Source organism: Puma concolor, chromosome A2 (genome assembly GCF_028749965.1).
Source record: "Puma concolor isolate L17-30 chromosome A2, mPumCon1.1.hap2, whole genome shotgun sequence".
Classification (NCBI taxonomy): domain Eukaryota; kingdom Metazoa; phylum Chordata; class Mammalia; order Carnivora; family Felidae; genus Puma; species Puma concolor.
In genome coordinates this window covers 90910898-90933975 of record NC_141668.1, presented here as the reverse complement: position 1 = coordinate 90933975, position 23078 = coordinate 90910898, and the positions used below count along the sequence as shown (strand labels likewise).

At 41.8% G+C, this 23078-nt stretch overlaps 1 protein-coding gene across 15 annotated transcripts in view; it reads left to right on the top strand.

The window, feature by feature from the left end:
- Nucleotides 1-23078, top strand: part of SRPK2 (SRSF protein kinase 2) — a 260630-nt gene that overhangs the window by 173104 nt on the left and 64448 nt on the right. For all 15 annotated transcript variants that reach the window (XM_086696896.1, XM_086696900.1, XM_086696893.1 and 12 more), the window contains one exon: nt 10247-10398. In XM_086696896.1, coding sequence (XP_086553022.1) covers nt 10247-10398 — 152 coding nt within the window. The remainder of the gene's footprint in view (nt 1-10246; nt 10399-23078) is intronic.

The following is a 23078-nucleotide window of genomic DNA, read 5'->3' as shown; positions in this document are numbered from 1 at the left end:
TCATATGATACTTCTTTTTCTCTGACTGACTTCGCTTAGCCTAATACACTCTAGTTCCATCCATGTTGTTGGAAATGGCAAGAATTCATTCTTTTTGGTCACTGAGTAATAAATATTCCATTGTATATATAAACCACATCTTCTTTATCCATTTGTCAGTTGATGGACATTTTGCTGTTTTCATACTTTGGCTATTGTTGATAGTGTGGCTATAAACATTGGGGTGCATGTGCCCCTTTGAATCAGAATTTTTATATCCTTTAGTTAAATACCTAGTAGTGCAACTGCTGGGTTTGGGTAGTTCTATTTTTAATTTTTTGAGGAACCTCCATACTGTTTTCCAGAGTGGCTGCACCAGTTTGCATTCCCACCAACAGTACAAAAGGGTTCCTCTTTTTCTGCATCCTTACCAACATCTTGTTGTTGTTTGAGTTGTTGATTTTAGCCATTCTGACAGGGGTGAGGTGGTATCTATCTCATTGTGGTTATGGTTTGTATTTCCTTGATGATGGGTGATGAGCATTTTTTCATGTGTCTCTTAGCCACCTGGATGTCTTTGGAAAAGTGTCTATTCATGTCATTTGCCCATTTCTTCACAGGATTATTTGTTTTTTGGGTGTTGAGTTTGGTAAGTTCTTTGTATTTTGGATACTAGCCCTTTGTCTGATAATGTCATTTGCAAATACTTTCTCCCATTCCATGGGTTGCCTTTTAGTTTTGCTGATTGTTTTATCTTGACGAGGTCCCAATAGTTGGTTTTTGCTTTTGTTTCCCTTGCCTCCAGAGACATGTCAAGTAAGAAGTTGCTGTGGCGAAGGGCCTGTTCTCTCTTCTAGGATTTTGATGCTTCCTGTCGTACGTTTAGGTCTTTCACTGATTTTGAGTTTATTTTTGTGTATGGTGTAAGAAAGTGGTCCAGGTTCATTCTTCTGCATGTGGCTGTCCAGTTTTCCCAACACCATTTGCTGAAGAGACCATCTTTTTTCCATTGGGTATTCTTTCTTGTTTTGGCAAAGATTAGTTGGCCATACATTTGTGGGTCCATTTCTGGGTTCTCTGTTCTGTTCCATTGATCTATGTGTCTGTTTCTGTGCTGCCACCATACTGTCTTGATGAGTACAGCTTTGTAATACAGCTTGAAGTCCAGAATTGTGATGCCTCCAGCTTTGAATTTCTTTTTCAACATTACTTTGGCTATTTGGAGTCTTTTCTGGTTCCATACAAATTTTACAATTGTTCTAGGTCTGTGAAGAATACTGGTGTTTTTTTGATAGGGATTGCATTGAGTATGTTGATTACTTTGGGTAGTATCGACATTTTGACACTGTTTGTTCTTCTAATCCATGAGCCTGGAATGTTTTTCCATTTCTTTGTGTCTTCAATCCCTTTCATAAGCCTTCTATAGTTCTCAGCATATATGTTTTTCACTGTTTTTGTTAGGTTTATTCCTAGGTGTTTTATGGGTTTTTGTGCAATTGAAAACAGGATCAATTCCTTGATATTTCTTTCTGCTGCTTCATTATTGGTGTATAGAAATGCAACTTATTCCTGTACATTGATTTTATGTACTGCAACTTTGTTGAATTCATGTATCAGTTCTAGCAGTTTTTGGTGGAATCTTTTGGGTTTTCCACATAGAGTATCATGTCGTCTGCAGAGAATGAAAGTTTTACTTCCTCCTTGCTGATTTGGGTGCCTTTTGTTTCTTTCTGTTGTCTGATTGCTGAGCCTAGGACTTCCAACACTATGTTGAGCAACAGTGGTGAGAGTGGACATCCCTGTCATGTTCCTGACCCTATGGGGAAAGCTCAGTTTTTCCCCATTGAGGATGATATTAGCGATGGGTCTTTCATATGTGGCCTTTATGATCTTGAGGTATGATCCTTTTATCCCTACTTTCTTGAGGGTTTTTATCAAGAAAGGATGCTGTATTTTGTCAGATGCTTTTTCTGCATATATTGAGAGGCTCATGTGGTTCTTATCTTCTCTTTTATTAATGTGATGTATCACATTGATTTGTGGATATTGAACCAGCCCTGCATCCCAGAAGTAAATCCTGCTTTATTGTGGTGAATAATTCTTTTAATGTATTGTTGGATCCATTTTGCTAGTATCTTGTTGATGATTTTTGCATCCCTGTTCATTAGGGAAATTGGTCTGTAGTTCTCCTTTTTAGTGGGATCTTTGGTGTTTGAATCAAGGTAATGTTGGCTTCGTAGAATGAGGTTGGAAGTTTTCCTTCCATTTCTTTTTCTTGGAACAGCTTCAAAAGAATACATGTTAACTGTTCTTTAAATGTTTGGTAGAATTCCCCTGGAAAGCCATCTGGCCCTGGATTCTTACTTGTTGGGAGATTTTTGATTAGTGATTCAATTTCTTTACTGGTTATGGGTCTGTTCAAATTTTCTATTTCTTCCTGTTTCAGTTTTGGTTGTTTATGTCTCTAGGAATTTGTCCATCTCTTCCAGATTGCCCCATTTGTTGACATAATTGGTCATAATATTCTGTTATTATTGTTCATATTTCTGCAGTGTTAGTTGTGATCCCTCCTCTCTCATTCGTGATTTTACTTATTTGGGACCTTTCCTTTTTCTTCTTGATCAATCTGGCTAGGAGGTGATCAGTTTTGTTAATTCTTTCAAAGAACCAGCTCCTGGTTTCATTGATCTGTTTTTTTGGTTGGTTTTTTTTTTTTTTTTTTCCTTTGATATCATTGATTTCTGCTCTTTATTTCCCTTCTTCTGCTGGTTTTGGGCTTTATTTGCTGTTCTTTTTTGAGCTCTTTTAGGTGTAAGGAAGGGTAGGTTGGGTATTTGAGACCTTTCTTCCTTCTTTATGAAGGCCTGGATTGCTATATACTGCCCTCTTCTGACTGCGTTTGCTGCATCCCAGAAGTTTTAGACTGTCGTGTTGTTATTTTCATTGGCTTCCATGTACTTGTTAATTTCCTGTTTAATTTCTTGGTGAACCCATTCATTCTTTAGTAGGATGTTCTTTAGTGTCCAAGTATTCATGGTGTTTCTAAATTTTTTCTTGTGGTTGATTTCAAGTTTTATAGCATTGTGATCTGAAAATATATAAGGTGTGATCTTCTACTTGTTGAGAGCCAATTTGTGACCCAGTATAGGATCTATTCTGGAGAATGTTCCAGTGCACTCAAGAGGAATGTGTATTCCTTTTTAGGATGAAGTGTTCTGAATATATCTGTTAAGTTCATCCAGTCCAGTGTGTTATTCAGAGCCATTGTTTCCTTGTTGATTTTCTGCTTAGAAGATCTGTCCATTGTTGTAAGTGGGGTGTTGAAGTCCTCTACTATTATGGTATTATAATAAATGAGTTTCTTGATTTATATATTTGGGTGCATTCACATTGGGTGCATATATATTCACAATTGTTAGATCTTCTTGGTGGATAGACCCTTGAATTATGATATAGTGCCCTTCTTCATCTCTTGTTACAGTCTTTATTCTAGAATCTAGTTTGTCTGATGTAAGTATGGCTATTCCAGCTTTCTTTTGATGACCATTGGTATGATAGATGATTCTCCATCCCCTTACTTTCAATTTGCAGGTGTCTTTAGGTCTAAAATGAGTCTCTTGTAAGCAGCATACAGATGGGTCTTGTTTTCCTATCCATTCTGATACCCTGTGTCTTTTGATTGAAGCATTTAGTTTATTTACATTTAGAGTGAGTACTGAAAGGAATTTAGTGTCATTGGATTGCCTGTAGAGTTGGTGTTTCTGGTGATGTTCTGATCCTTTCTAGTCTTTGTTCCTTTTGAGGTTTTGTTTTGTTTTGTTTTGTTGTTTCTCCAGAGTACCCCCTTAAAATTTCTTGCAGGGCTGGTTTAGTGATCATGAACTCCTTTAGATTTTGTTTGTCTGGGAAACTTTTAATCTCGCCTTCTGTTTTGAATGACAGCCTTGCTGGATAAAGAATTCTTGACCGCATATTTTTCTGATTCAGAATATATCCTGCCATTCCTTTCTAGCCTGCCAAGTTACTGTGGATAGGTCTGCTGTGAACTTATCTGTCTTCCCTTATAGGTTAAGGACTTTTTTTCCCCCTTGCTGCTTTCCTAATTCTTTCCTGCCTGTATACGTTGCTAATTTGACTATGATATGCCTTGGTGATGGTTGGTTTTGGTTGAACCTAATGATGGTTCCCTGTGCTTCTTGTTTTTTGATGTCTGTGTCCTTCCCCAGATAAGGAAAGTTTTCTGCTATAATTTGCTCACATAAACCTTTTGTCCCTTTTTCTCTCTCTTCATCTTCTGAGATTCCTATGATTTGGATGTTACTACCTTTTAATGAGTCACTTGAGTTCTTTAAGTCTTGTATCATGATCTTTTGCCTTTGTATCCCTCTTTTTTTTTCCTGCTTCATTATTCTCTGTAATGCTAATTCAATGCTTGATCCATTCTTGGTGTTGTGGCATCCATCTATTTGAGATTGTATCTTAGTTGTACCATTTTAAATTTCAGCCTTACTGTATTTTATAGCTTTCTTTAAAAAAAATTTTTTTTAATGTTTATGTATTTTTGAGAGAGACAAAATATGCGCAGGAGAGGGGCAGAGAGAGACGGGGAGAGAGAGAGACAGAATCCAAAGCGTGCTCCAAGCTCTGAGCTATCAGCACAGAGCCCAATGTGGGATTCAATCTGACAGACTACGAGATCATGACCTGAGTCAAAGTTGGATGCTTAACTGACTGAGCCACCCAGGCACCCCAGATTTTATTTCTTTTGTCTCTGCAGAAAGGGATTCTTTTATGTCTCCTATGCTTTTTTCACCCCAACTAGTATTCTTATTATCATGGTTCTAATTCTAGTTCACACATCTTATACCTATGTTGATTTAGTTCCTGGCTTTCATTTCTTCCTGTTCTTTCTTTTGGGGTGAATTCATTCATTTTGTCATTTTGGAAGAAAAAAAAATAAAATAAAAATTAAAAACAAAACAAAATATCAAAAAAAAAGGAAGCTAGATCCTAGGTGAGTTTTGTTCTACTTGTTGAAAGAAGTTTTATGGAATACAGGAAAAAGGGAAAGGAAAGGGGAAAAAAAGGTAAGAAGAACTTTGAAAATTAAAAAACTCATATATAATAAAATAGAATTAAAATAAAATGAAATAGAATAAAAAATTTTTAAAAATAAATGAAGTAACTGGGGCGCCTGGGTGGCGCAGTCGGTTAAGCATCCGACTTCAGCCAGGTCACGATCTCGCGGTCCGGGAGTTCGAGCCCCGCGTCAGGCTCTGGGCTGATGGCTCGGAGCCTGGAGCCTGTTTCCGATTCTGTGTCTCCCTCTCTCTCTGCCCCTCCCCCGTTCATGCTCTGTCTCTCTCTGTCCCAAAAATAAATAAACATTGAAAAAAAAAAATTTAAAAAAAAATAAAAAAAAAATAAATGAAGTAAAAAACAAGTTTTTCTTTCTGTATCTAAGCAAGAGAAAGAAAACAAAGAAAAAAAGAACATTTTAAGCAAAAACTGAAGCAAAGAAAATGAACACATAAAGGAACCAGCAAAAGAATGAAACCTGAATGAAGTTACATCCAGTGTCCCTTAGAACTGAAACTACGAAGGATTCTATAGTCCATACACTAAGCTTGTTGGAGTGATTTATGTTGGTCTTCTGGTGCCTGTGCTTGGAGGGTGCAGATGGGTGGAGCTTGATGTAATTGCTCCATTCTCCACTAGGTGGCTCTGCTTAGCCTACTGGGGTGGATCCATGTGCCTGTGTGCTGTGTGTGCACAGGGGAGGTGGAAATGGCTTCACCCAGCTCCCTAGTATCTAGCACAGGAACTTTGAGTTCTCACTGACCCGCGATCAAGCCCCTCCTTTGTCAGCCCTCTGTCTACTCCCTGTCTCTACCCTGTCCATGTTCAAGCTGTCCACTGCCAGGTGGCACCTCCCTCTAGAGTTTTATCTTAGATGGGGTTTTATTTCAGAATTCCATGCTTCAGAGTCCTCGGTGGCTTGGACCTAAGCTGACTCTCTGGGGAGGGTCTTACTGAGTGATGGCCGAGTGCCACCCTACGCCAGAAAAACGTTCATGCAATCACCGCGGCAGTGATTCAGAGATTATGGCAAATCACAACACCCAGCCAGTGCCAGGTTTCATGGCACTCTGGAGTTTGAGTCCCTATACCAGCATATGTGCTGCTCTCCAGGGTCCACTGGGACCTTTGCCCCAGGGGAGGCCATATGGCCTCTACCAAATACACTCCAAGCAGGGCAACCACTTCTCCCTGTGTAGCACACAGACCCCTCAGACCCTGCAGCCTGCTCTTGGGGATTCGCCCTACTTCCTCACCAGAGCACTGCCAGGCACTGAGCTCGGGAACTTCAGAGTCTATGCTCCACTGTTTATAGAATCCTGGTGGTATTGAATCCTCTTCTTTCTCCCTGGCAGTGGTTTTGGGGAACAGGTTTCTTGTTCAGTCCCCTGCGAGGGTTTTTACTCTTTCTCCCTTTCTCTCTTTCTCTCCAGCTACTTTGGTGGGGAGTGCTTTTCTTGTACGATCCCGATGCACTGCTTTCTCTGCCTTTCTCTTTCTCTCTCTGCCAAAATAGCTCACCACCCTCCACGGCTTCTCTGTCTCCCTCGGTTCACCTGCCTGCAGTGCGTATGTGCCAAGTTCTGCGGCTCAAGTTACGAAGATTGTTGCGTTAATCCTCAGATCAATTTCCTAGGTGTTCAAAATGATTTGGTGCTGAGGTAGCTGCATTTCAGGGAGGAGACAAGCTCAGGTTTCCATGCTGCTCCGCCATCTTGATTCCTCCCCAGTGCTTCTAGTAATTATTCTGTGAAATAACTTTTTGATGGTTCTCATTAGGATTGATGAAAAGGTACTTTTAAAATCTGTTGATATATTTTTTAAGTATGTACTTGGTAATATAAACTGCCTGCTACCTCTGGATCTTTTAAATAGTTGAGATTTAACCAGGCTTAATTAAAGTAATACTGTGGAAGCCACAAGAATCCACTTTGAAGAAGCCAGCCTTCAAGATGGTGTGGCCTCCTTCTCTTGTGCCTATACCTGCCCTAAGACATATTTACTTGTGTTTCTCCTATGTGGTAGGCAGTAACAAGGATGAATGAGATGAAGAAGAGTCGTGATCAGCACCATAACATTTGGCAGTTAGGGTGTTCTGAACCTTACTATGACGATTTAAGTGATTTGATAGTTGGTGATCATTGATGTGAGGCATGTTACTAGGAGAAGCCTTAGAAAAATTCACCATCATTGGTATGACCAGGAATCTCTGACTTTTTAGGCCAAGTACTCCTCTGGTTTTTATCTGAAGAGCCTAGGGTGGTGCTGTCCAGTAGAACTATAATGTGAGTCTCATTTGTAATTCGAAGTGTTCTAGTAGCCACATTAAAAAAAGTAGAATCAGGCGAGTTTAATTTTAATAATATATTGCATTCTATCCCAAATATTATTGTTTTAACATATAATAAATGTAAACTTATTAATAAAATATTTTATATTTTTTGTATGAAATCTCAGAAATCCAGTATGTATTTTATGCACGTAGCATGTCTTGATTTGTACTCTCGTCCCATTTCCAGTGCTCAGTACAGGCATGTGGCCAGTGCCCACTGATTAGACAGCATAGCCCTAGGTGTTAGGATGTGATAGTTGAAATATTACTTCAACATTACTCAACTTCCTTTCTACTTCAAAGTACCCTGACTCCTTCCTTTAACTTGAGAGAAATAAGTGGCCTTGGGGGCACTTTCTGCCTGCCTGTTCAGTGTGGCCCTCACTGGAGGGAGAAGAGGTGCCTGCCTGCTCATTGAGACCAGAGGGTCTGACAATTTTGTTAAGTGATGTGGACGGCTGAGCAAATGGGGGGACAATAATTAAGAGAAACACATTATGATGAGCCTCTCAAATGAGAGAAAATGGGCCCATGAAAATGAGAATTTGTTTTCCCTTATTACAGATACAGTCTACTCTGTAGGAATAAAGCTAAGTACAGAAAACACTTGTTAGAGCAGTGGTTCTCAAATGGGTATGATTTTGTCCCCAGGGAATTTGTTAATTTCTGGACATAGTTTTTGATGGTCACAACTGGCGGTGGGTGTGGATGTTACTGACATTAATGTCTTGAGGCCAGGGATGCTTATAACATTCTACAGTGTACAAAACAGTCCCCACTACAGTGAATTAATTACTTGGCCCAAGGGTCTGTAGTGAGGAGCACAGGTAGAAGATTCTCTAGTTCTGTTCTTTTCATTAATTGTTAAATAGTTTCTATAGGGAATATAACATGTTTTCTTTTAAATTTGGAGACTCTCCTCATTTTTTCGTGTAAAATTTCTAAGCGTTTCTGATTGAGCACATTGGTCAGCTCAGTAGTTTCTGCTCACAGCCCTGAAGAATGAATGAATGGTTCTTGTGAGACCATTCATCTTGCTCACCTCCCCTTCCCTCTGGTGCAGCCCTCTCCTGCCTCCCCTTCTTCCAGCCTCTCTCTTGTGCATTGCCATTCTACTTTCAGTAAGAACATGTATGTTAAAAAGGAAAGGAGCATTTGCAAGGCTGCCAGAAAGATTAGTACACTTCCATAAGGTCTGTTAGATGTATTTTTGGATGTATTCTGGCAGTGATGTGGGTGTTTGGTTGTGATTATCCCCTTCCAGGGCTCCATCTTGAGCAGTGGTTAACTCAGGATGTGATCACCACCCTGTTCCTAATGTTTGTCACCCAGGGAGCTGTAACTTTGAGTCTCCATAAATTGTGGCAAATAGCAATCAATACAGGTCGTTTTCAGCTCATAAGCGTTCCTTAGTCACTCTGCCAAAGATACTCAACTTGCCAGTGCTTGCCTTTCAGGTTACCTGTGCGGCACAGTCCCCACCCCTTCCTTGTGACTGCTGGGTTTCTGCTGCCTTCCACCCTACCCCCCTTTGTTGCTTGTGGCACTTTGAGTTTTGGTGGCAAACCACATAAGTGACCTTTAGCCAATTTAGGCTAAGAGCAATACAGTAAATGCTCTTTGGGGGCTGTCAGATTGGGAAGAATTTAGAGGTCTGGCTTAGAGAGGGGCCGGGGTCATTTGGCACTGCTGGCCCTGCCTCTGCTGGCAACTGCAGATGAGCTTGCTGCCCGTGACAGCCGGCCTGAAGGTTCCAGGCCTGTAGAGTCAGCTTCAGCCGTCTGTGCCCTGAGCGGTACGACAGTGAAGAAAGCGGATCAGAACCAGCCTTCCCTTGTGTAGGGAGGAGCAGTCTCAAAAGGTGCTTTTTGAAGGGGGGCACGACTACTGGCAGTCCAAAAAGAAGAGCAGTTGTGCACACATCAGTGCTTATGGGGTTCCCCTTGCTCCCCAGACTAGAGACCCCGTCCTTACCCTGTGAACCTCTCTGGAGAACACCTCTGTCAGCCCGATTTCCCTTGCCTGTTCGTGCACTCTGTGTGCTGGCTCAGGAAGAGTTTCTCCTCGAGTTTCTCTAGATACCTGAAAGAAGGCTCTCATCTGTAATCTCTCAAGCTTAGAAACATTTTTTTTATATTGTGGGTTTTCTTATCTTTTATAAAAGAGCAGACTAACCATTATTTAGCCTTTTTGTGACATTTGGAAATTAGCATTTTGCAAACCTTGGAAACCTTGCATTAATGTATGTGCTGCTTTTGTATTTGACTGACAGTGGGTGTTTTCATTGTTTAATTTCCAGTTTGGGGTAGTATTCTTGATAAGCAAGGGAGATAGATGGCTGAATTCCTTAATGAAAATAACTGTACATCAGTTAATAGCATGTATTAGCTTTTACGAGTTATCCCGGAAACCTAACCACATTGTACTGTTTCTATGGGAAAAGGAATTCTGATTTTAAACAATGGAAAATAAGTCCTTTTATAAGCTCAGAGCTGCTTTCATCTGTCTTTTTATAATCTCTGTGGGATGTGTTCTAACTTAATAAGGCTATATAGCATGGGTGGGGGGGGGTTCTCTTTCTGTTTCCCCTTTATTTCATAATATTGTCAGGACTTAGAAAATTTTGAAGCTCTGAGTGAAAATGTGCCTGTAAAGTGTAATTTTTTTTTTTTTCCCTCTGGACCTGTATGTTGAAACCTTACTTGAATTTAGCTAAAATGGACGCGGTGCATTAACCAGCATTTCTAGCTAGTGTGTGACAGGTTTATTTTTTTCTTGTGTTAAGAAACTCTCATGTGTGTCCATAATGCAAGATTGGCTTCTGAGTAAATAGGAATTCTCCTTCTCCCGTTTCAGGCCGGAGCCTCAGCAGAAAGCTCCCTTAGTTCCGCCACCGCCGCCTCCACCACCGCCACCGCCTCTGCCAGACCCCACGCCCCCGGAGCCAGAGGAGGAGATCCTGGGATCAGATGATGAAGAGCAGGAGGACCCCGCCGACTACTGCAAAGGTGATCGTGCCTGCTTGTCACTGATGCAGACAGTGTGGTCTATGTTAAATTCACCTCTTGGTGTCAACACCTTTTTTTTTTTTTTTTTTTTTAATGTTTGTTTATTTGAGAGAGGGAGAGCGTGAGCGGGGGAGGGGCAGAGAGAGAATTCCAAGCAGGCTCCGTGCTGTCAGTGTGGAGCCCGACCTGGGGCTCAGTCACATGAACTGTGAGATCGTGACCTGGTCCAAAGCCAAGAGTTAGATGTGTAACCAACCCAGGCGCCCCTCATTTTTAATTTCTAGATCATTAAGTATAGAGTGGTACCAGAAAAGGTAAGAGATAGCAGAAGGAAAACTGTAAGAGATATACAGTATATACATATGTACATACATACTTTCAAGAGGATTTTAATCTAATAGAATTAAAGATACTGTAAGTAGGACAGTTAAGGATAAAAACAGCAGCAGCTATCTAAGAAGAGCATAGACTAGAAGGTACCAGGCTCCTGAGGGGAGCCAGTGTAACGGTTGTGCAAGGCAATTGACTTTAAGTTTTCAGACTAAGAGTAACAAGGAACCAGTCCTTTTCTCTGTATAACATTGAATTACATAGTATTCATTGTCTGTGGAAAGAAGGCCTGCTCATTTGTTTACAGAGACAGACTTTTTCCTGGCATTGTACTCAGTGAAAAAGACATTCTGTGGGCTTTGTCATTGTGTGACACAGTGGATTGTGTTTTTAGCTGTGATTTCACAGAAGACATAGAAATTACTCAGGTGAAGTGTTCTTGTATTGCTTTGTAAAGATCAAGAGCATATAGTTAAACTCCTAAAAGGCAAGCATGTTGTGTGATGAATATTGAGGACAGTGTGATCCAGACTGTATGCTTTGTGTAGACTGGACTCTGAGAATGTAGGAGAAAGGGAGGTTGATGTGTCCATTTGACCACCTCTTTGTTACTTAATTTACTCATTTGGACTTTCATATTCTCTCTCTCTCTTTTTTGGACTTTCATTCTCTTTAGTAGATTATCACAGTCTGGAATTCTGAGCTTCTGAACAATTGATGAGACACTGACTTGCTACTCATTAAGTTCAATGTAATCAGATTCCCTTTTTTTTTTTTTTTAAAGAATTTTATTTTTATTAGTTATTTTTAAAGATTTTTAAAAAAAATTTTTTTACATTGATTTATTTTTGAGAAACAGACAAAGCGTGAGCAGGGGAGGGGCAGAGAGAGGAGGAGACACAGAATCTGAAGCAGGCTCCAGGCTCTAAGCAAGCAGTTAGCACAGAGCCTGATGCGGGGCTCGAACTCACAAACTGTGAGGTCATGACCTGAGCCGAAGTCGGACGCTCAACCGACTGAGCCACCCAGGCGCCCCTTTATTAGTTATTTTGAGAGACAGACAGGGAGACAGAATCCCAAGCAGGGCTTGGGATTGATGCAGGGCTCAAACCCACAAACCGTGAGATCATGACCTGAGCTGAGACCAAGAGTCAGACACTCAACTGATTGTGCCACTGAGGCACCCAAAGTAGATCACATTCTATACAGAAAAGTAATAGATGGCAGGAGATGGATACCTGGTCAGGCCATAGAGCATTAATGAATCCCTGACTCCATGGTGTCTTGTATGAATTTAGCTAGTGATTGCAGGCCGTCTGGGTGTTGGTTATGGAGTACCATTAGAAACTTTTAAGTCTCCATTAAGAGGAAGAGAAAATTATGTTCTGTTGTAAAAGTTTAAGAACTCATCTTCTACTCTAACCATAGAGTGGGTTTCCACACCATAGGTGTGGGTTTCTACACATGGAATCAATGTTTTCCTTAGAAAAAAGAATGTAGATCTTTAGCATTTGGAGGAGTAGTGATTATGACCTCAAAGGTCTAAGCCATCCGGTATGGAACATAACAGAGCCTGTGGAAAGGTGAAAAGATAGAGGTTTTACATCCTCCCTCTAAATCTGCATTTCTTGGTTCACAAATGAAGTTGTTTGAAGAGGAGATTTGGACAGTTGTCTTTGATCTCACTGCTTAGGCCGTGTTGTTAGTTTGGTCTGCAGGAACAGTTCTTTTAGCACATGGGCTCTACCATGCGGGAATGGGAGCTCTTGTTCTCACATCTGGCACTTGAGTGTGTGGGTCAGGAGATGTAACCAGTACTCTCATTTATCCCTGTACCATCTCTGTAGAGCAGCAGAGGGGACAGACACCTCAGACCGAAATACAGGGCTGTGAATGAAGGATTTCACGGTCAGGGCTGATTTTAGGTAACATTTGCTGAACTCGAACCAGTACTAAAGTCAGCCTCACTGAAACATGTGAGAGATGTAAGCTTCTCTGTCTCTCTGTCTCATTCCTGACTCTGGCAAGTAACTTCTGCTTCCAGTCAGCATTACATGTAGTAGACGCCTTGCTCTGTGAATTTTGTGATCTAGATCGGAACATTTTGTCTAAGATAATGGACGCACATGCATTCAAGGGGTCAGTGGAACTGATTGGGAATGTCTGGGGCAAGAACTGTGCCCCATCCCCCACCCCCCGCCCCCAGCCACAAATAGAGTTTAAGTTTCCAACTTGCTAATTATTCACATCTGAGTTATTTAGTAAATTTTGCCTACAGTCAGGTACATTATTCTTTGTAACTGTAATACAACCATCAAAATCAAGAAGTGACCTTTGTGGGGCCCCTGGGTGGCTCAGTCCGTTGGGCAGCTGACTCTTGGTTTTGGCTCGGGTCATGATCTCAGAGTTTGTGGGTTTGAGCCCCACATCGGGCTCTGTGCTGACAGTTCAGAGCCTGCAGCCTGCTTCGGATTCTGTGTGTCCCTCTCTCTCTGTGCCCCTCCCCTGCTCACGCTCTGTCTCTCTAAAAATAAATAAATAAATAAATAAATGAAAAAAAAAAAAAAAGACATTAACATTGTTTATAGCTCTACTATTCATTCCTCAAACAACATTCAGGTTTTGCCAGTTGCCAATATCGTCCTTTATATGAAACCAGTCCTTCCCAGACTCATACTACATTTTGTTTTCTTGGGTTAAAAAACAAAATGCAGCTGATCTAACTGGCCTTATTAAGCAGTTCATGAACCGGGCAGCACCCGCCTGTATCTAGCAAGTGGAGATGCTCCCGGAGTTGTACAGAATGAGAACTTTGAGGGTGAGTCATGGAGTTACTAGCTGAAGAAAAGAAAGGACTGTTTCTTGCCAGAATATCTTCCTTTGGGGCGGGGTGAGGGTAGAGAGCAGCAGGATTTTTATCATGCAGATTACCTCATTTGTGCTTATCAGGAAACTTCTGGTTGACTTTTAAAAGGTCACATTCCTGGGCTAGGTTTAAACTAGAATTAAGTCTTGGTTTGCTGTTGTGTTGGGGGGTGGGGATGATTCCAGTTTGCACTTGTTTTTTGTTTGTTTGTTTGTTTTTTCTCTTTATTAACACTTGTTTCTTTAATCTGGAACAATTCCTTAGTCTTTTCTTGACTTTGACATTTTTGAAGATTGTAGGCCAATTATTTTGTATAAGGCTTCTTAATTTGGTAAACTGTTTCTTTATTTTGTAGCTGTTTTTGTTGTTTTTTTTTTGTTTTTTTTTTTAAGTTATCTCTGTGCCCAAGATGGGGCCCGAACTCACAACCCCAAGAATAAGAGTAGCATGCTCTACCAGCCAGCCAGGCACTCCCAGGTTTCTTAATTTGGAATATCAAAACAGTGTTGTTGTATGAGAAGTGTTCTTACTGCGTTTTGTCAGGTAGTATGCGAGTTTGGTTTGCACCATTACAGTTGGTGTTGGTTATTTTGTTTAAGATGGCGTGTGCCAGATATCTGTCCTGTGAAGTTACTCTTTCCTCCTGGTAATTAGTTAGTACTGTATGTTGTTGTGAGTTACTTTGAGACTGTAAATATCCCCCTGCCAACTAACTTGCTTCCTTCTCCCTCTTCTTCCTTCCTCTTCCTGTCTCCACCTGTCCCTTCCATCCATCTCTGTGTCTGGTCATTCTTTCTAGTTACCTCAGATGGGCTCATTCATGGAGTTCCCTTTTGTTCAGTGAGTTCTAATTAGTTATTCTCCTTATTTATTTTGATGGCCCAAATTTGGCCATAAGGAGCTCTTTCAGGTTGATTCTGTATCCTTTTGAGACGTCCCTGTCATTCTTTCCAACTTTCAAGTATAGTACACTGTTCCAGGCTTGTCTCGTATTTTCCCTACTCCAGCCCTGGAATCCACTCTTTCTACAAGGAGCCCTCATTCCTTTTAGTGGAGAATAGTGCTTAGGAAACAAGATCTAGGCATCAGATGTGGTTATTGCTGTTGAGGCAACAGTGCTTCCAGATACCTTAGCCTAGAGCTAGGGACACCCATACACTCTTCCTTTATGTTTATATCTATTTCTATATTTATATTTGTTTCTATTTTTACTTATGTATATATTAAAACACATAAGTTAATCAGATATCTCTAATTCCACTGTAATACCAGGGAATTCAGCCCAATTTTCTCCCTTTCTGTACTTCCGGGTTTCTTTCTTCGACAAATAAGAGGCTAGGTTCTCATTATCCTTGTTACGTTTAATTGTTTGATTAATTTCCTTGTATGTGATGAATCACCAGTCATCCTCACTGCTGTTTTGGGCATCTGTCCCCTTCCGGCCTTACTTAGCCTGTGCTCAGATATCTTCGCTGCTTGGCCCTATCTAGTGATGACTGTGGACTGAATTGTTGAGGAAGGGGAAGGGCAGGGGTGGCTTTGGCAGTTCAGGAATATGATTCCCTTAGTCTGGTGTGGTGTCTTTTCTGTCTTCTGGTCACTTCTGTTTTCTTTGACTTCATTCCTGGAGAATAAATCTGCCAGCCACTTTTTAGAAAGAAAACATCATCAAAAACAAACCACACTACCCTGTTTTATCTCTTCACAAAAGAACTATTTGTTCACCTTAGGAAAAAGGTTATGTTGGGGGTGGAGGGTGGAAAGTCCCCCACCATCTCCGCACCCTGCAGTAGCTGCGGTAAGCAACTGGGTGTCTGCCCTTCTGGATCATTCATCACCAACCAAATTGCATCTCAACATTCTACCTTCTTTTTACCTCTTTACGGGTCTTTCCCCACTCAACACACAGGAAACCTCAGTCACTTGAGCACAAAGGCCACTGTGTAAAGTTCTCATATTGATAAAGCATTCTTCTTTGCTCCTTTCTGCTTGCCTGTGCGTTCTCTTTCTGCATAGCCAGCCTGTGCCCACTCATCTCAGTTTTTGCTCTCCCGCCAAACTCAGGAGGATTATGGCCTCGGTGTCTGAGAGTCCTGGGTTCAAAATCTGGCTTCCCAGTCCTATGTCCTCAGACAAGCTCCTTTCCATCCAGGCTTCAGCTTCTTCATCTGTGATATAATATCCTCTCTCCGCGTAATGTAACATATAACCACATCGTACCACTCAAGATTTTATGAGGATAAAAATGAGACAAATACATGAAGTATGTGCCATACTGCCTGGTACAGGGAAGGTGCTTAGGAAATGTGAATTTTAGTTTCCTCTGCTCTGTCTTCATTTATTCATTCTCCCCTCAGGACTGTTCCCGCGTGTGTGTTCGTGCTGGTCTCCTTGTGGCCTCACTGCCTCCCTCTGCTAGGCCTGTTTCCCTGGCCTCTGGAGAGAGAGCTGTGTTAGCATGGTTTCTCTCTTCCTATCTTGTTTTGATGTCGCTTCTGGGCAGTTTGTTTGGATTCTTACTTCCAAGCCCAGGAGATAACACGGATCAGGCACGGGGTGAGCCAATAAACAGACACTTCCGGGAGGCCCTTGTGCAATCCTGCTCATTTGGTGAGTGTCTCTCGGACGGACGGGGTAGAGCCCCCTGCTCTGGGGGGATTGCCGTGTAAAGTGGCTTTTCAGAGTGTGACCTTTGTACCACCTGCATCGGAACCGCTAGGGGCACCTGGTACGTGGTCCTGGGCTGGACTGTACATCCAGAGTCGGGACCCCTGGGAGTACGCCCCGCACTGCACGTGTTTCACGGGCTCAGCAGGCTCCTCCAAGGTATGTGCCATGCCTCCAGAGCACCACGGCTACCACGAAGAAGTGGCTTCCGTTCACTTCCTGCTGTGTAAGGGGAATTAACTGCTTTGACCTACCTTATGTTTCAAAATGTTTCTGGCCCTCAGCATGTATTTGCTACAAGGACTGGTCCGTGGTGACCTAGGCACCTTGCTGTGTTAACATCCTGCTGCCTGCACTGATGGACTCCTTGGAGCTCCTGTGTTTGGGCTCTCTTAAATCATCCTTCAGGAAGTTGGCACCTTGTACAGTTTCATCACCTGTATTGTTTCTGCAGATACTGATTTCAGCACTTTGATGGGCTGACTTGGTAAGCATGTGTCATTTCCTTAGGCCTTCATCGAACCCTGAATCACATCTTAATTAGGCCCCTCCCTGTGTCCCTCACAATGGTGTCTGTCACAACCTGCCACCCCCCAGTAGTCGTCATGGTGTAGAATTGCACATGTATTTTTGCATGCATCTGTGATCTCCTTCTCCTCAGTCTGGAAGATTGCCTGTGGGCAAGGGCTGTGTATTTTGTCAGCCCCACTGCATGTATACTGTCCACAGTGCAATAAATATTTTTGGTTGGATGAAGGAATTGTCTCTAGTGTTAGGCTCCAGCTAAGGGACAGACAGTACTGATGCTACCTGTGTCTCAGAAGGCGTGTCAGGAGTGAGGAGGTCAATGCACCGTGAAGGATGCACAAGTCGGAATGCACATCTTGCATTTCCTCCCTGGATCTTAAAATTATCCGTAATGCTCCAGAGGTCTTTATTATACACATTTGAGTGACATTCAGTTTGTTTCTTTTGCGGCTTAGGAATATCTTCTTCAAAACGTAGCATAAATATGTAAATATTCACACACTAGAAAAATGTCAGATGACTTGTAAAAAGTTTAGACTGGCTGAATTTTAATAACTCTCAAAGTTTAATGGCGGTTTTGCGTTCTCATCAGCCTTGTCTTTCTCAGAGTATGTGACTTATGACTTATAGCTTTAGCTTCTTTTAAAGAAAGCAAGGAATATACCTTACATAGGGTTGCCTTAGAAACCGATATCATACAGCTGGTGTTTTATAGAAGTGTAGTCTTTAGTCTCTCTCTCTCTATATATATATAGAGAGAGAAAGAAATATAGAAATATATATCATATAAATATATATGATAACCTTTATTCATTCACAGTTATTTTCCTTAAAATCACTAAAGCTGTGCACATATTTAATCCCACCATGGTTGTCTATGTTTTTAAAATTAGTTGGCTTAATTTGGCTTACTTGAGGCCTTAAAAAGAAATTCTCTTTATTTCTATGAACAGAATAATAGATGCTCTTGAACTGATTACATAGGCCTTCTTAACATTTCTTTCATGGGGCCTGAGGAGATTCTGATGCCTGATAGACCCTGGTGCTGTGAATTGCTGCTGACCAGGGTATTGATCCCTAAGCCTTAGTTAGCATGACAGTTGAATTCTTTGAGGCTTACTATGTGTACAGTGTTGTGTTTTACTACAGGGAATATAAAGGTGAGTGAGAAACCAGCCCCCACTCTCTAAGACTTCATGGGCTAGAATATAAACTAGTCAGTGACAGAACCTCTGCTGGTCTTGCGTTCGCAGTCTGTCCCTGGACCTAGTAGAATAATCTGTGGCTTGCTAAATAGTGACCGAAGAGAGCAGATCAAGAAACTTTTTAAATACCCCTTTTCATCTTTATTGTGTAGTTAATTGTAAGATGAAAAAAAGATGAAAGATTTGTGATTGCCTTTAGAGGAATAAGTTTGTTTGGTTAGAGGTAAAAGACTTCATAGAAAATGTAAAGGGGGCCTTGCCACTTGGGATTTATTAGACTTTGTTGATAGCATAGGGCACTTCTCTGACCCCACCTGCAGGCTGGGGAGGTTCTCTGGAAAGCTCTAAGTGACCTTGTTTTCCAGCAAATAGCAAGCTAAAAGCTGATGTGTAGGTTAGGTTGAAGAGGTGTTTGGAAGCATGATGTAGAGGACGAAGATGAAGGTAAGAAATTTGTACATGAAGTAAATTAAAACATCAGTTAGGAATATATAGTGAAAAATACAAAGTTGAACACAGAACAGTTCATGTGTGTTTATGTCAATTTCTTGGGATTTTCTGCACATACAGTCATTTATCCTTTCACTGCAGATACACCCCCCCCCCGCCCCCTGTTAACATTCTTTATGATTTTATTTCTCTTTCTTCCTGCATAAGGTTGAATAGAAGTGGTAAGAGTGGACATTGTTAAGTGTGTCTGATTTTACAGTTAAATGTGTAGGTATTTTTTAGGTCTCTTTACAGGTTGTGATGGATCATAGATTGAAATGTAAAGCTAAAAGTATAAAGCTTATAAAAAGAAAAAAGTAGGAGGATATCTTCACAGCCTTGGAGTAAGGGAAGATTTCTTAGAGAATATGCAAGACATATTAACTACAGAATAAGAATTAATAAATTGGATTTCATCAAAATAAAAAATACTTGCAGATTAAAAGGCATTTTTAAAAATGAAAAGACCAGGGGCGCCTGGGTGGCTCAGTCGGTTAAGCGTCTGACTTCAGCTCAGGTCACGATCTCACGGTCCGTGAGTTTGAGCCCCGTGTCGGGCTCTGGGCTGATGGCTCAGAGCCTGGAGCCTGCTTCCGATTCTGTGTCTCCCTCTCTCTCTGTCCCTCCCCCGTTCATGCTCTGTCTCTCTCTGTCTCAAAAATAAATAAACATTAAAAAAAGAAAAAAAAAGAAAAAGAAAGAAAGAAAAGACTAGCCTCAGACTAGGAGAAATATTGGCTACATAGATAGCTGACAAAGAACATGACTGGGAGACAGAACATAGGAAGTCTTGTGGTTTTGGAGAAATATTCTTCATGTTGATTAGGGCGTAAACATTTGTCAAATAATCAGGGAATTGTGTGCATAAGACATTTGATTTCCATTGCATGTAAATTTTATCTCTATTTAAAAGAAGGTAGGGACAGCTGGGTGGCTCAGTCCTTTGAGCTCAGTCTGTTGAACGTATGACTTCGGCTCAGGTTATGATCTTGTAGTTTGTGAGTTTGGGCCTTGTGTCGGGCTCTGTGCTGACAGCTTAGAGCCTGGAGCCTGGTTCGGATTCTGTGTCTCCCTCTCTCTTAGCCTTCCCCCACTCGTGGTCTGTCTCTCTCTTTCTCAAAAATAAATAAACATTAAAAAAAAGAATTGCTAAGTAAAGGTTGCCATACCTACTTACGTGTGGATTATAGGATGTGTGTGTGTGTGTGTGTGTGTGTGTGTGTGTGTGTGTGTGTGTGTGTGTGTTACCTCTTTGCTTGTTTTTCTTGGTTTTCTGTATTGAGCATGTATTTCTTTGTAAGTAGGAAAAAAATGTTTTTAAAAAGAAAAATACAGCAGTGAGTAGGAACCATTGTAGATTTTGCACAGGGAATTGCTATATTTAAAAAAAGATTAATCTGTGAATCTTGAATGACTAGAGAGAGAAGATACATAGAAAGGCGAGGTCGAAAAGCAAACAGCACCACAGAGGAAGCATCTTGATCATTTGACAAACAACTGAATATGGAGGACAGCAACGAAAACATTCCAAGTCTTGAACCTTGATGTGACTGGAAGGAGAGCAGTGCCTTCTGGGCATCATTTTTTTTTTTTAAGGACCCTGTGAATTTTGAATCTGCTTGTTAATTCTTCTTGGTATTGGATATTATTTGGCTATTAAAAAAAAAAAACTTCCAGCCAAATAAACATGCAGCCTTGCCCTACCAAGTGAGCAGGAATTTCCAGCACTGCGTTCTGTGTCCTGACTCCACCGCAGCATTATTCTATTTGATTTTTTTCTGGGCTGTTTTTTTCTTTGCCCCAATTTCCTTCTAATTTTGTATCTCGTATTGTGGTTTTACAAACTGCCTCAGTTCCTTCTTGGAAAGTAGATTTGGCACTGTTAACACGAACAGTGAAATCATAGTTGGTCTGGGGAAATTTTGTTGAGTTTGACTTTATTCATTTTAGTTCAAAGAAGCTGGTGTAGATATCAAAAAGACAACTAGCAGTAGGAGTCTGGGGCTCGGAAGAGCAGCTAGCAAATGGTGTAGTAAAGAATTTAACATTGCCCAAAGAGAGGTCTGGCCTTTTCCCTAAGTTCTGTGTGATAATGTCTAAGCTCTTGGAGTGTCCAGCCTCGTAAGTGTCTGTTTACCTGGGGGCCTCAGGCCATGCACTGGCAGAGCCCCAATAAAGACTCTGGGCTCCAGGGCTAGATGAGCTTCTGTGGTTGGCAGTACTCTGTGTGTGGTCACCAGTCATTACCCAGAGGAATCGGCTCTGTCTAGAACTCCGCTGGCAGGGGACACCTACGTGCTGTGTGTTTGGGACCCTCCTAGATTCTGCCCCCTACATCTCTTCCCTTGATTGATTTTAATCTGTGGCCCTTATGTTGTAGTAAGAGGTGACCGCGAGTGTAGCACCCTTCAGGGAGTTTTGCGAGCCCTTCTTACAGATGATTAACTATTACAGCCAACCTGCAGACTCGCAGCTGGTGTCAGCCAAGAGAGCCCCGCAGTTCCGTGCGAAGTTGACGTGGTCTAGTGGCCTCCTCCCCAGCCTTACACAAGTACTGCAGGTTTGGTAGGAAAATAAATCATGCAGGAGGTGTTAAGTGAATAAAAAAGATGCAGAAAGGCTGTTCAGGGACAGGGCTTTGAGAGATTCGGTGGAATCTAGGAGGAGAAAGAACGAGTTGAAAGAAACAGAGCAGCCAGGGAGGTAGGAGAGCAGCCAGAGACTGGGGGTTCCGCTTGACATGGAACAGATTGGGGAACTGAGCACACAGCAGCTCTGTTCGTCTCCGTGAAAAATCCCTATACATATTCAGTTGTGTGAGTGGAATTTTCCAGTTTTTGGGTATAGAGGGGTCTTACTTGCATTCTAAATGTCAGTGGTTCTTGTCCCTACCTGTTAGCTCCCTGCACGGTTGGCACTTTGGGATCTGCATGTCCCCAGAGGTGGGTGGCATGGGACCTGGGCCGGAGCCACTGTGACATCTGTCATGGACTTCCTCGCTGCTCCGGGCGCTGCCAGCACCCACTGTGAGAATGCTTTTGGCCATGCTGCCGGGGCTTTCCCCGCCATGCTCGGTGCCAGAGCGGGACTGGGTGGTGCAGCAGCAATGACAGAGCCCAGTCCAGATGCCGCCTCTGTCTCCACTTAGTCCAGCAGGAGTGTGCACAGCACCACCTGTGCCACTGCACCTGTGCACCTCCACGTGCCCTTTGCGGATACGGTTCCTGCAGCCACCCCGCAGCCCTCTCTCTGCTGGCCTGCGCTGCTGGGCTCGGGAGTCTGCTTCAGAAAGAGTGCACTCAGTGATGGCTCGCTTTCCTGCCCCATCCTCTCCCAGTCCCCTTACAGACTCACTGGAACATAAATTCCTTTACCTTCCTTCTTTGGCCAAAACCCGAAGCACTCTTGCACGTCATTTCTTTCACTATGGTGGCTCCTCAGGACCATCCACCGATTATCTTGGTGGGCCCAAGCATGTTTGATTCTTATGTGGGGTCTAAGGATTGTGAAAACACTTTTTTATAAACAGAACCTAGTAATGGGACAGGTTTTGGAATAATTTATCTTCTCCCTTTTTTTTAATTTATTTTTACTGAGATACAATAGACACACAACATTATGTAAGTGTAGGGTGTATGTCTTCTGAGTTAAGGTGTTGATTTGGTACATTTATATATTGTACCATGGTTACCCTCCTTAGTGCTAGATAACATTTCCATCGTGTCACGTAATTATCATTTCCCTTTTTTGGTGGGAATGATTACAGTCTAGTCTCTTAGCAACTTTAAAGTTTATAATAGAGTTGCCTGTAGTTCTTATTTCCCACTTGAGGCTAGTAGATAAAAAGAACTGTATTCTTAAGAGTTCCATATCCAGGTCCCTCTCCTCCTTAGCACTGATGTTCTGGATTAGGCAGAATCATGATGATTTTCCTATTTGTCTGTATTGGATCCTGAGTCAGCTTAGAATTGAGAATATTGAAATGAAGTAAAAGAGTTTTAGATTTTGTTGTTGTTGTTTTTTTCTTTTTCCTATTTTATATTGACTAGCAGTACTTGAAAACTGCTATTTTTTTCCTCCTGCAGTTTTCTGTATTGATTACAATACTTCCCCCAAACCCTAATCCATGGGGGTTATTTTCCAGGACCCTCCAGTGAATGCCTGAAGCTTCAGGTAGTAGCAAGCCCTATATATACTATGTTTTTTCCTATACGTACATGCTTGTGATGAAGTTTAAATTGTAAACAGATCAGGCACAATAAGAGATAACAACAATAATAAAATAGAACAGTTATTACAGTATACTATAATAAAAGTTATTGTGTAAATGTGGTCGGTCTCTCTCTCTCTCTCAAAATGTCTTACTGTTTGTACTCACCCATGTGGTAGTGGTGATGTGAGATGATAAAATGCCTGCTAGATGACATGAAGTGAGGGAATGACAGACCTAGTGTTCGGCTACTGTTGATCTCCTGGTGATAGGAGGGGAATGACGTAGGCACTGTGACCTAGCATTAGGCTACTGTTGATCCCCTGGTGATATGCCAGAAGGAGGGTCACCTGCTTCCAGACTGCAGTTGACCATGGCTAATTGA